This window comes from Scyliorhinus torazame, chromosome 17 (genome assembly GCF_047496885.1).
Source record: "Scyliorhinus torazame isolate Kashiwa2021f chromosome 17, sScyTor2.1, whole genome shotgun sequence".
Lineage (NCBI taxonomy): Eukaryota > Metazoa > Chordata > Chondrichthyes > Carcharhiniformes > Scyliorhinidae > Scyliorhinus > Scyliorhinus torazame.
In genome coordinates, this window is record NC_092723.1 from 90,785,715 (window position 1) to 90,799,759 (window position 14,045).

Genomic DNA, 14,045 nt, shown 5'->3' on the forward strand with positions numbered 1-14,045 from the left:
CCCAAGTAGTTCATCGGCAAATGATCATTGTACCTCTCACCGCACTGAAGCCACATGCGGCGCATCAGATAATTCCCACTGACCTGGGTGCAATCTCTGTCCAAGCCATTTTTGTCAGGTGTGTGATCTTGTAGAGTCATAGAGGCCTACAGCACAGATAAGGTCCTTCGGCCCATCGCATCTGCGCCAGTCAACAACAACCAACCATATATTTTAATCCCATTTTCCATTTCTTCGCCCAAAGCCTTGTATGCCTTAAGACCATAAGACCATAAGAAATAGGAGTGGAAGTAAGGCCATTCGGCCCATCGAGTCCACTCCGCCATTCAATCATGGCTGATTTCAACTCCATTTACCCGCTCTCTCTCCATAGCCCTTAATTCCTTGAGAAATCAAGAATTTATCAACTTCTGTCTTAAAGACACTCAACGTCCCGGCCTCCACCGCCCTCTGTGGCAATGAATTCCACAGACCCACCACTTGGTATCACAAGTGCACATCTAAATAATTCTTAAATATTATGAGGGTCTCTGCCTCCACCACCCTTTCAGGCAGCATGTTCCACACTCCCACCGCCCTCTGGGTGAAAAAGTTTTTCCTCCCATCCCCTCTAAACCTCCTGCCCCTTACCTGAAATCTTTGCCTCCTGGTCATTGACTCCTCCACCAAGGGGAAAAGTTTCTTCCTGTCTGCTTTATCTAAGCACCTTATAGTGTTATACATCACAATCAAGTCCCCCTCAGTCTCCTTTGCTCCAAGGAAAACAATCCCAGTTGTATCGAAACTCTCTTCACAGCTAAAACGTTCCAGCCCATGCAACATCCTGGTAAATCTCCTCTTCACCCTTTCCAGTGCTATCACATCCCTCCTGTATTGTGGATTCCAGAACTGTACACAATACTCCAGCTGTGGCCTAACCAACATTTTATACGGTTCCAGCATAACTTGAACATAGAACATACGGTACAGAAGGAGGCCAATCGGCCCATCGAGTCTGCACCGACCCACTTAAGCCCTCACTTTCACCCTATCCCCGTAACCCAATAACCCCTCCTAACCTTTTTGGACACTAAGGGCAATTTAGCATGGCCAATCCACCAAACCTGCACGTCTTTGGACTGTGGGAGGAAACCGGAGCACCCGGAGGAAACCCACGCAGACACAGGAGAATGTGATAGACAGTGACCCAGTGGGGGAATCAAACCTGGGACCCTGGCGCTGTGAGGCCACAGTGCTAGCCACTTGTGCTACCGTGCTGCTCACTTCTCTACTCGTAAACTCTATGCTTTGGCTAATAAAAGCAAGTATACCCTATGCATTCTTAACCACTGTATCTACCACTGTATCTACCTGCCCTGCTACCTTAAAAGAGAAGTGCACATGCACCCCAAGCCCCTCTAATCCTTGGTGCTTCCCAGGGTCTTGCCATTTATTATCCATTCCCTTGCCTTGTTTGTCCTGCCCAAGTGCATCACCTGACACTTATCCGGATTGAATTATATTTGGGCCATTGATCAGTCCATCTGACCAGCCTAGCCATATCCTCCTGTAATTAAAGGCTATCTCCCTCATGATTTACCACCCCATCGATTTTCGTATCATCCGTGAACTTACTGATCAACCCTCCTACATTCATATCCAAATCATTTACATAAACCCCAAACATATTCCCAAATAGTTATTTGTTCTTGTAGCTCAGCAACTTAGTCACCAAACTTGTCCGTACATTCATTGTAAACCTGTATTTGTATTCCTTGTAGTCCCTCTTGGTCCAATATGCTCCAATCCTTACTGCTTTAGGATGTTCCTTAAAACCGATCCCCTTTGACCAAGCAAATAACCATCTGTCCTATGTTATTTTATGTGGTCCATGTCAGATTTTGCCTGTTTCTGGAAAGTACCTCATTTTAAAGGCTATGGGTGTGATTCAACTAACTGGGAACACGTTTAGCCACATGTTTCCTGCAGTGCTAAGAAACACATTGCTGTACAAGGCCATTCACAGTAAATAATGGACCTCAGTGGGGAATGCACGGCCAATGCACATAGCCCCGTTTCCTGCACCGAGGAACTCTGCTCGCCGTAACTTCTCAGTGTAGTGAGAGATCTGGACAATATTAAAAAATGGCGTTATAATCTATGAGGCCCCCGACGCGACCCCCAACCCCCAATGCACTATGGGAGAGTCCACCTGCAGACCCGGAAAACATCTTGGCAGGGCACCCCTGAACCAGCACACAAATAATGCGAGCTTGGCACCTTGGCTGTGTCAACCTGGCCCTGACTGTGCCCCTGCCATCTGGCATGTCACCTGGGCAGTGCCAAGCTGGCACCCAGGTGAGACTGTCAGGGTGCCAGGCTAGCAGTGCCAGGGTACCACCCTGCCCAACCGGCACCCTGCCCAACCGGCACTCATGGGGGCCACAGATCCCCTGAGAGACCCCCACAAGTGCCGTTCAGTTCGGTCCCCATTTGCGGTCTCCGAGGTGAAGGAGATAGATCCCACGCCTCCAGTAACACAGGAATTTTCACATTAAAATGAGACTAGCTGTCTCGCTTTAATATGCAGATTTGTTAAAAAGATTCCTGCCCACAATCGCAACATCTCACGAGATCACGTGATCGCGCTGCAGTGAGCTGCTTTTCGGGTGCAGCATGGCCATTGGATAACGCCGATTATATTAAAACAAGTTGTTGTTGTTGGACATCACTTTCTGAGGTCAAGATTTGATATAAATCTAAATATTTTCCCTGGAATTCCAAATCCAACACCCCCCCCCCACCCCTCAGTCTCCCATTGCAACCCCCCTTTCAGTCTCCCATTCCATCCATGGTCTCCCATTCATCCCCCTCCCCTTCCTCAGTCTCACTGGCCACCCAAATTTTCCCTGCACCTTCTCCTGGTTTCTACATCCCTTCCCAATTCCCTCCCAGTCTCCTGCCTCCACCTTCCTGTATTCTATCCTCAGTTGCTCAGTTCCTCATTTCAAGGTTCCCATCCTCACCTTGTCTCCCAGCCCAAGTTTCCCAATTGTCTAACTGCTCTTCCCCTGCTGTTTTCACTTCTAGCCCTAACAGCCATACTCCTGGTTTGTTTTTGATCTGTTTCCTTTTGATGATTTCTCAGGAGTCGGAGGACAGTTCCCGTATCTCCATCTCCTTCTTCCGCCTGTTTCGTGTGATGCGCTTGGTCAAGTTGCTGAGCAGAGGAGAGGGGGTTAGAACTCTGTTGTGGACATTCATCAAATCCTTTCAGGTAAGAGAGCCCAGCAATGTGAGCCAATCATTGACTAAGCTTCAAACAGGATCTAGCAAATCAGCAGTAAGCCAATGAAAGCCAGAGCAAGAAAACAAAGACCAACAAATGAAAGGGCTTAAAATAGTAAGACCCTGAAAATTTGCATCCCTGCCAGATCAGAGATCACCTCTTTCTGATTTAACTGGGGAAGCTGTGCCCAAGCTGGAGAGAAGTATGATAATTGGGGCTGGGTGTTATCTGAAAGAATGGAGGTATAAGTGAGAAGGTAGGGGGTGATCTATCAGATAGACTGGAGCTGGATCAGCACCAATTCTTTCACCCACTGTCAGTTCTCCCAGTGAGCCAGCGAAGACACAGCCAGAGTGAGGCACAGCAAAGAGTGAATTTGGGAATTTGAAGCTAGGTGGGAACTCGAAGCAGGGTGGGGAGGAGGTGATTTTTAACCCTGGTAAGTGACTGGTAGGTAGTTTTTCTTTTCATTCTCTAATTTATTTATTTATTTTTTCTTTCATTTTTTTTGAATTGTAGTTGTATAAGTTAACCTAAGGTTTAAGACATGGCAGGAGATCCCAGACTTGTGTCATGCTCCTCGTGTGCGATGTGGGAGCTCAGGGACACGTCCACTGTCCCTGGCTCCTTCACGTGCAAGAAGTGTGTCCAGTTGCAGCTCTTGTTAGACTGCTTGACATCTCTGGAGCTGCGTATGGACTCACTTTGGAGCATCCGCGATGCTGAGGACGTCGTGGATAGCACGTTTAGCGGGTTGGTCACACCGCAGGTGAACATTACTGAGGGAGATAGAAAATGGATGACCAAAAGACAGAGCAAGAGTAGGAAGGCAGTGCAGGTGTCCCCTGCGGTCATCTCCCTGCAAAACAGATATACCGCTTTGGATACTGTTGAGGGAGCTGGCTCACTAGGGGAAGGCAGCAGCAGCCAGGTTCATTGCACCGTGGCTGGCTCTGCTGCGCAGCAGGGCAGGAAGACGAATGGCAGGGCTATAGTGATAGGGGACTCAATCATAAGGGGAATAGACAGGCGGTTCTACGGATGCAATCGAGACTCCAGGATGGTATGTTGCCTCCTTGGTGCAAGGGTCAAGGATGTCTCGGAGCGGCTGCAGGTCATTCTGGGGGGGGAGGGTGTCGTGGTGCACATAGGCACCAACGATATAGGTAAAAAATAGGACGAGGTCCTACAAGCTGAATTCAGGGAGTTAGGAGCTAAGCTAAAAAGTAGGACCTCAAAGGTAGTAATCTCAGGATTGCTACCAGTACCACGGGCTAGTCAGAGTAGGAATGTCAGGATCGATAGGATGAATGCGTGGCTCGAGAGATGGTGCAAGAGGGAGGGATTCAACTTCCTGGGGCATTGGAACCGGTTCTGGGGCAGGTGGGACCAGTACAAACCGGACGGTCTGCACCTGGGCAGGACTGGAACCGATGTCCTAGTGTTTGCTAGAGCTGTTGGGGAGGGTTTTAACTAATGTGGCAGGGGGATAGGAATCGATGCAGGACTTTGGAAGGCAGTAAAGCAGGGACAGAAACAAAAGGCAGTAAGGGGAAAGTGTAAGGCAAAGAAGCCACAGTCAAAAATCAAAAAGGGTGACAGTACGAGGTACAGTGACTGAGGGGAGCTCAGTGAATAGGCCCAGTAATACTAAAAGGAATACAACGGGAAGTAAAAATATAAATGGTAAGCGACGCGGCAGGTTGTTACATGAAGATATGGGTTCAACGATAAGGAAAATTAGGAGAAAAGTTAAGAGGAAAAATAACTTAGGAAAGGTTACTGATCGAGGTGTTAAGATTCAAAACAGAGGTATAAAAGCCAACATAAGTGGACTTTACCTGAATACTCGTAGTATTCGGAATAAGGTAAATGAGTTGATGGCACAAATTATCGTGAATGACTATGATTAGTGGCCATTACTGAAACATGGTTAAAGGATGGTCACGACTGGGAGTTAAATATCCAAGGGTATCAAACTATTCAGAAGGACAGAGTGGATGGTAAGGGAGGTGGTGTAGTTCTGTTATTTAAGGATGACATCCGGGCAATAGTAAGGGATGACATCGGTGCTATGGAGGATAAAGTTGAATCCATTTGGGTGGAAATCAGGAATAGTATGGTGAAAAAGTCACTGATAGGAGAAGTCTGTAGGCCACCAAATAGTCACATTATGGTGGGGCAGGCAATAAAGAAAGAAATAACTGATGCATGTAGAAATGGTACAGCAGTTATCATGGGGGATTTTAATCTACATGTTGATTGGTTTAACCAGGCAGCCTTGAGGAGGAGTTTATAGAATGTATCCGTGGTTGTTTCGTAGAACAGTATGTAATGGAACCTATGAGGGAATAAGCGGTCCTAGATCTGGTCCTGTGTAATGAGACAGGATTGATTCATGTTCTCATAGTTAGGGATCCTCTCGGAAGGAGCGATCGCAATATGGTGGAATTTAAAATACAGATGGAGGGTGAAAAGGGAAAATCAAACACGAGTGTTTTGTGCTTAAACAAAGGAGATTACAATGGGATAAGAGAAGAACTAGCTAAGGTAGACTGGGAGCAAAGACTTTATGGTGAAACAGTTGAGGAACAGTGGAGAACCTTCCAAGCGATTTTTCACAGTGCTCAGCAAAGGTTTATATCAACAAAAAGGAAGGATGGTAGAAAGAGGGAAAATCGACCGTGGATATCTAAGGAATAAGGGAGAGTGTCAAATGGAAGGAAAAAGCATACAAAGTGGCAAAGATTAGTGGGAGACTAGAGGACTGGGAAATCTTTAGGGGGCAACAGAAAGCTACTAAAAAAGCTATAAAGGAGAGTAAGATAGATTATGCGAGTAAACTTGCTCAGAATATAAAAACAGATAGTAAAAGTTTCTACAAATATATAAAACGAAAAAGAGTGGCTAAGCTAAATATTGGTCCTTTAGAGGATGAGAAGGGAGATTTAATAATGGGAGATGAGGAAATGGCTGAGAAACTGAACAGGCTTTTTGGGTCGGTCTTCACAGTGGAAGGCACAATAACATGCCAGTGACTGATAGAAATGAGGACAGGTGAGGACCTTGAGATGATTGTTATCACTAAGGAGGTAGAGATGGGCAAACTGATGGGGCTAAAGGTAGACAAGTCTTCGGGCACTGATGGAATGCATCCCAGAGTGCTAAAAGAGATGGCTAGGGAAATTGCAAATTCACTAGTGATAATTTACCAAAATTCACTAGACTCTGGGGTGATCCCGGCAGATTGGAAATTAGCAAACGTGTCACCACTGTTTAAAAAAGGAGGTAGGCAGAAAGCGGATAATTATAGGCCAGTGAGCTTAACTTCGGTAGTAGGGAAGATGCTGGAATCTATCATCAAGGAAGAAATAGCGAGGCATCTGGATGGAAATTGTTCCATTGGACAAACGCAGCATGGGTTCATAAAGGGCAGGTCGTACCTAACTAATTTAGTGGACTTTTTTTGAGGACATTACCAGTGCGGTAGATAACGGGGAGCCAATGGATGTGGTATATCTGGATTTCCAGAAACCCTTTGACAGAAAGCATTGCGCTGGTCAAGGAGACACAGCCTGAGTGAGTGATACACAGACAGAGTGAGAATTTGGTAATTTGGTGCAGTGAAGTAACCAGGAAAGGTAAGTGGTTGATCTGATTGTGCTGTTTTTCAATTAAAAGTGCAGTGTAGATTAGTGTTTGATTGGCTGACGCTGCCCCCACCCTAATTGCTCAGAGGCAGTTATCTGGCAGTCACCTGAGGCCTGTTAAGGGGCACAAAGGTACACGTTGTATTCTTCTCTTTGAAGTTTTAGTGTGAGTCATCCTAAAGTCTGTATAAAAGACAGACAGAAAGCGCACTTAGTAAGCATTGCGCTGGTCAAGGAGACACAGCCTGAGTGAGTGAGACACAGACAGAGTGAGAATTTGGTAATTTGGTGCAGTGAGGTAATTCGGTGAAGAGTGGGAGAAGGTGCTTTTTCCCGACTGTTTTGTTCTCTCTCTTTCTTCGGGCCTAATTTTGGGAGCCGTTCGGAGGAGGAGGAGCAGTCTCTGTGTATAAAAACGTAACGGTAACTTCCTGTTTTCCAGTTTTTTTTTCCAAAAGTGATGTCAGAGGGAAACTGTGATCTGATTGGTTGATAGGTGGATTGGCCATGCTAAATTGCCCTTAGTGTCCAAAAAGGTTAAGTAGGGGTTGCGGGGATAGGGTACATACGTGGGTTTGAATGGGTTGATCTTTGTAAGGGCCGGTGCAGACTCGATGGGCCGAATGGCCTCCTTCTGCACTGTAAATTCTATAATTCTATAGCAAATCTGCCCCAAATTTAAATAAAAACACAGCTAAACTCGTAAACTTAAATTAAACTAATTAATTAATTAGTGATGGCTGGTCAGGTGATGTGCTTGAGCTGCTTGATGTGGGAGCTGGCAGATCCCATTGCGAGCTGCAGCAGTAAGTGTTGGCTGCTCGAAGAGCTCCGGCTCAGAGTTGATGAGCTGGAGTCTGAGGTTCAAACACTGAGGCACATCCGGGAGGGGGAGACTTACCTGGACACTGTGTTTCAGGAGGCAGTCACACCTGTCAGAGTAAGTAGTTTAAATCCTGCCAGTGGCCAGGGACAGCAGGGTGTGACTGCAAGTCAGGCAGGTAAAGGGAACCAGCAGTCAGGAACTCAGGAGCCTCAGCCCTTGACTCTGTCCAACAGGTATGAGGCACTTGCTCCCTGTGTGGATGGCGAACAGGGCTGCAGGAAGGATGAGTATGCTGACCAAGGCACCATAGTTCAGCAGGCCATTCAAGGGGAGGGAGTAAATAGGCAAGTTGTAGTTGTAGGATATTCTATTATCAGGGGGATAGATAGTATCCTTTGTGAGCAGATAAAGAGTCCCGCATGGTATGTTGTCTGCCCGGTGCTAGGGTGCGGGACATCTCTGACCGGCTTGAAAGGATACTGGAGAGGGAGGGGGAGGATCCAGTTGTTGTGGTCCATGTCGGTACCAACAACATAGGCAAGTCTAGAAAAGAGGACCTGTTTAGAGATTATAAAGAGCTAGGATTCAAATTAAAAAAACAGGTCCTCAAGGGTCATAATCTCCGGATTACTGCACGAGCCACGTACAAATTGGCATCGGGAGGCAAGAATTAAGGGAAGTTAACACGTGGCTGAAAGAGTGGTGTGGGAAAGAGGGGTTCCTTTTCATGGGACACTGGCATCAGTTTTGGGACAGGGGGGACCTATACCGTTGGGATGGTCTCCACCTGAACCGAGCTGGGACCAGTGTTCTGGCGAAAAGAGTAAATAGGGTGGTCAATAGGACTTTAAACTAGAGATTGGGGTGGGGGAAGGGAAAGTCAGGGAACCAAGAGGTGAAGTAATCAGTGGGAAGCGTAGCTGATTAGGAATACACAAAAGCACGAAAAGACAGAACTCAGGAGAGGTTATGATAGTCCCCATCCCACAAAATATGACACAGTGTATGGAAAGGCTCAGTAAACCAAGGTCCACCACAATAAGAAAACGAAAAGGGACGGCCAATAGAGAATTAAAGGTGCTATATTTAAATGCGCGCAGTGTACGAAACAAGGTAGATGAGCTTGTGGCCCAGATTGTGATTGTCAGGTATGATGTGGTAGGCATCACAGAGACGTGGTTGCAGGGGGTTCAGGACTGGCATTTAAACATCTAGGGATTCACAACCTAGCGAAAAGACAGAGAGGTGGGCAGAGGGGGCGGGTTGCCTTGTTAATTAGGAATGAAATTAAATCAATAGCACTAAACGACATAGGGTCAGATGATGTGGATTCTGTGTGGGTAGAGTTGAGGAACCACAAAGGCAAAAAAACCATACCGGGAGTTATGTACAGGCCTCCTAACAGTGGTCAGGACCAGGGGCACAAAATGCACCACAAAATAGAAAGTGCATGTCAGAAAGGCAAGGTCACAGTTATCATGGAGGACTTCAATATGCAGGTGGACTGGGTAAATAATGCTGCCAGTGGACCCAAGGAAAGGGAATTCGTTGAATGTTTACAGGAGGGCTTTTTGGAACAGCTTGTGATGGAGCCCACGAGGGAACAGGCCATTCTGGACTTAGTGTTATGTAATGAGCCAGACTTGATTCAAGATCTTAAAGTAAGGGAACACTTAGGAGGCAGTGATCATAATATGGTAGAATTCAATTTGCAATTTGAAAGAAAGAAGGTAGAATCAGATTTAAAGGTGTTGCAGTTAAATAAAGGTAACTACAGGGGCATGAGGGAGGAACTGACGAAAATCGACTGGGAGCAGAGCCTAGTGGGAAAGACAGTCGAACAGCAATGGCAGGAGTTTCTGGGAGTAATTGAGGACACAGTACAGAGGTTCATCGCAAAGAAAAGAAAGGTTATCAGAGGGGGGATTAGGCAGCCATGGCTGACAAAGGAAGTTAGGGAATGCATCAAAGCAAATGAGAAAGCCTATAATGTGGCAAAGAGTAGTGGGAAGTCAGAAGATTGGGAAGGCTACAAAAAAAACAGAGGATAACAAAGAGAGAAATAAGGAAAGAGAGGATGAAATATGAAGGTAGGCTAGCTAGTAACATTAGGAATGATAGTAAAAGTTTCTTTAAATACACTAAAAACAAACAGGAGGCAAAAGTAGATATTGGGCCGCTCCAAAATGACGCTGGTAATCTAGTGATGGGTGACAAGGAAATAGCTGAGGAACTAAATAAGTACTTTGCGTCAGTCTTCACAGTAGAAGACATGAATAATATCCCAACAATTCAGGAGAGTCAGGGGGCAGAGTTGAATATGGTAGCCATCACAAAGGAGAAAGTGCTAGAGAAACTAAGAGGTCTAAAAATTGATTAATCTCTGGGCCCTGATGGGCTACATCCTAGAGTTCTAAAGGAGATAGCTGAAGAAATAGTGGAGGCGTTAGTTATGATCTTTCAAAAGTCACTGGAATCAGGGAAAGTCCCAGAGGATAGGAAAATTGCTGTTGTAACCCCCCTGTTCAAGAAGGGAACAAGAAAAAAGATGGAAAATTATAGGCCAATTCGCCTAACCTCGGTTGTTGGCAAGATTCTAGAATCCATTGTTAAGGATGAGATTTCTAAATTCTTGGAAGTGTAGGGTCGGATTAGGACAAGTCAGCATGGATTTAGGAAGGGGAGGTCGTGCCTGACAAACCTGTTAGAGTTCTTTGAAGAGATAACAAATAGGTTAGACCATGGAGAGCCAATGGATGTTATCTATCTTGACTTCCAAAAGGCCTTTGATAAGGTGCCTCACGGGAGACTGCTGAATAAAATAAGGGCCCATGGTATTCGAGGCAAGGTACTAACATGGATTGATGATTGGCTGTCAGGCCGAAGGCAGAGAGTTGGAATAAAAGGTTCTTTTTCGGAATGGCAACCAGTGACGAGTGGTGTCCCGCAGGGTTCAGTGTTGGGGCCACAGCTGTTCTCTTTATATATTAACGATCTAGATGACGGGACTGGGGGCATTCTGGCTAAGTTTGCCGATGATACAAAGATAGGCGGAGGGGCAGGTAGTATGGAGGAGGTGGGGAGGCTGCAGAAAGATTTAGACAGTTTAGGAGAGTGGTCCAAGAAATGGCTGATGAAATTCAACGTGGGCAAGTGCGAGGTCTTGCACTTTGGAAAAAAGAATAGAGGCATGGACTATTTTCTAAACGGTGACAAAATACATAATGCTGAAGTGCAAAGGGACTTGGGAGTCCTAGTCCAGGATTCTCTAAAAGTAAACTTGCAGGTTGAGTCCGTAATTAAGCAAGCAAATGCAATGTTGTCATTTATCTCAAGAGGCTTGGAATATAAAAGCAGGGATGTACTTCTGAAGCTTTACAAAGCATTAGTTAGGCCCCATTTAGAATACTGTGAGCAATTTTGGGCCCCACATCTCAGGAAGGACATACTGGCATTGGAGCGGGTCCAGCGGAGATTCACACGGATGATCCCAGGAATGGTAGGCCTAACATACGATGAACGTCTGAGGATCCTTCGATTATATTCATTGGAGTTTAGGATGTTGAGGGGAGATCTAATAGAAACTTACAAGATAATGAATGGCTTAAATAGGGTGGACGAAGGGAAGTTGTTTCCATTAGCAGGGGAGACTAGGACCCGGGGGCACAGCCTTCGAATAAAAGGGAGTCACTTTAGAACAGAGATGAGGAGGAATTCATTGCCACAGAGGGCGGTGGAGGCCCGGACGTTGAGTGTCTTTAAGACAGAAGTTGATAAATTCTTGATTTCTCGAGGAATTAAGGGCTATGGAGAGAGAGCGGGTAAATGGAGTTGAAATCAGCCATGATTGAATGGTGGAGTGGACTCGATGGGCCGAATGGCCTTAGTTCCGCTCCTATGTCTTATGGTCTTATGGACAAGGTGCCACACAAAAGGTTGCTGCATAAGATAAAGATGCATGGCATTAAGGGTAAAGTACTGGCATGGATAGAGGATTTGTTAATTAATAGAAAGCAAAGAGTGGGCATTAATGGGTGCTTCTCTGGTTGGCAATCAGTTGCTAGTGGTGAACTTTAGGGATCATTGTTGGGCCCACAATTGTTCACCATTTACATAGATGATTTGGAGTTGGGGACCAAGGGCAATGTGTCCAAGTTTGCAGACGACATTAAGGTGAGTGGTAAAGCAAAAAGTGCAGAGGATACTGGCGGTTTGCAGAGGGAATTGGATAGGTTAAGTGAACAGGCTAGGGTCTGGCATATGGAATACAATGTTGACAAATGTGAGGTTATCCATTTTGGTATGAATAACAGCAAAAGGGATTATTATTTAAATGATAAAATATTAAAACATGCTGCTGTGCAGAGAGACCTGGGTGTGCTAGTGCATGAGTCGCAAAAAGTTGGTTTACAGGTGCAACAGGTGATTAAGAAGGCAAATGGAATTTTGTCCTTCATTGCTGGAGGGATGGAGCTTAAGACTAGGGAGGTTAAGTTGCAATTGTATCAGGTGTTAGTGAGGCCACACCTGGAGTATTGTGTTCAGTTTTGGTCTCGTTTCCTGAGAAAGGATGTACTGGCGCTGGAGGGTGTGCAGAGGAGATTCACGAGGTTAATCCCAGAGCTGAAGGGGTTGGATTACGAGGAGAGGTTGAGTCGACTGGGACTGTATTGGTTGGAATTTAGAAGGATGAGGGGGAATCTTCTAGAAACATATAAAATTATGAAGGGAATAGATAGGATAGATGCGGGCAGGTTGTTTCCACTGGCGGGTGAAAGCAGAACTAGGGGGCATAGCCTCAAAATAAGGGGAAGTAGATTTAGGACTGAGTTTAGGAGGAACTTCTTCACCCAAAGGGTTGTGAATCTTTGGAAGTCCTTGCCCAGTGAAGCAGTTGAGGCTCCTTCATTAAATGTTTTAAAGATAAAGATAGATAGTTTTTTGAAAAATAAAGGGATTACGGGTTATGGTGTTCGTTCCGGAAAGTGGAGCTGAGTCCACAAAAGATCAGCCATGATCTCATTGAATGGCGGAGCAGGCTCGATGGGCCAGATGGCCTACTCCTGCTCCTAGTTCTTATGATCTTCTGATCTGTTGCTCAGGTCAGAGTTCTTACCAATCTTGCTTCTGTTCTCTGATAGGCTCTACCCTACGTGGCACTTCTTATTGTGATGTTGTTCTTCATCTATGCTGTCATCGGGATGCAGGTAAGAGTAACTCATTGACATACTAAACAGCCTATAGTTTTCCATAATGTAGTGATCTTTACATGGGTATGTACAGAAGGGGCTGATGGGTTATGGAAAGTCCACTAGGGGGCAGCACTGGCATGTATGAAAGGGGAAGCAAGCAGCCCTCTGGGCTATGGGGTGGATTAGACTGTGAGCAGAACAGAGGCAGAGATTTAGCTCAGGGCTGCTAGTGTTGTCAGGCCTAGTTGTAGTGTATAGAAAAGTTGTAACCTTTCTACTAGTACAGTTAAAGTAAGAACTCACGCAGTTATTTGAGTTGTGTTGCTCAATAAACCTTCTGCAAACCTTCTGGACGACTTTGAGCCTTCTTCCAAAGCCTCTACTGTAACTGAGTTGAGCAGCACAGATTACCTGCCTTCCAGGGAACAAAACACTGGAAAGGATTACTGTACAAACTTGAGGAATGTCTATTAATGTAGTGGGCATCCTGAAGGGGAAGGGCAAACAGTCAGAGGTCGTGGTACATAATGGTACGAACGACATAGGCATGAAGGGGGATGAGGTCCTGGTGCAGGAGTTCAAGGTGCTAGGCAGAAAGTTAAAAGACAGGACCTCAAGGGTTGTAATCTCAGTGTTACTCTCTGTGCCACGTGCCAGTGAGGCTAGAAATAGGAAGATAGAGCAGCTAAACATGTGGCTAAACAGCTGGTGTAGGAGGGAGGGTTTCAGTTATCGGGACCACTGGGAGCTCTTCCGGGGCAGGTGTGACCTGTATAAGAAGGACGGGTTGCATCTAAACTGATGAGGCATAAATATCCTGGCCGCGAGGTTTGCTAGTTTCTCAAGGGAGGCTTTAAATTAGTATGGCAGGGGGATGGGTACCGGAGCAATAGGTCAGAAGGTGAAAGAATTGAGGGAGAACTAGGGAATAGGGCCAGTATGGCTCTGAGGAAGAACAGACAGGGAGATGTTGCTGAAAACGTTAGTGGGCAGCACGGTAGCATTGTGGATAGCACAATTGCTTCACAGATCCAGGGTCCCAGATTCGATTCCAGCTTGGGCCACTGTCTGTGCGGAATCTGCACATCCTCCCCGTGTGTGCGTGTTGA

At 45.9% G+C, this 14,045-nt stretch overlaps 1 protein-coding gene across 12 annotated transcripts in view; it reads left to right on the top strand.

Moving 5' to 3' along the window:
- LOC140393996 (voltage-dependent L-type calcium channel subunit alpha-1S-like) overlaps positions 1 to 14,045 on the top strand; it is an 804,045-nt gene that overhangs the window by 519,820 nt on the left and 270,180 nt on the right. For 11 of the 12 annotated variants that reach the window (XM_072480735.1, XM_072480727.1, XM_072480737.1 and 8 more), the window contains 2 exons: positions 3,128 to 3,256; positions 12,886 to 12,951. In XM_072480735.1, coding sequence (XP_072336836.1) covers positions 3,128 to 3,256; positions 12,886 to 12,951 — 195 coding nt within the window. The remainder of the gene's footprint in view (positions 1 to 3,127; positions 3,257 to 12,885; positions 12,952 to 14,045) is intronic. The other variant, XM_072480731.1, reaches the window with a different exon arrangement.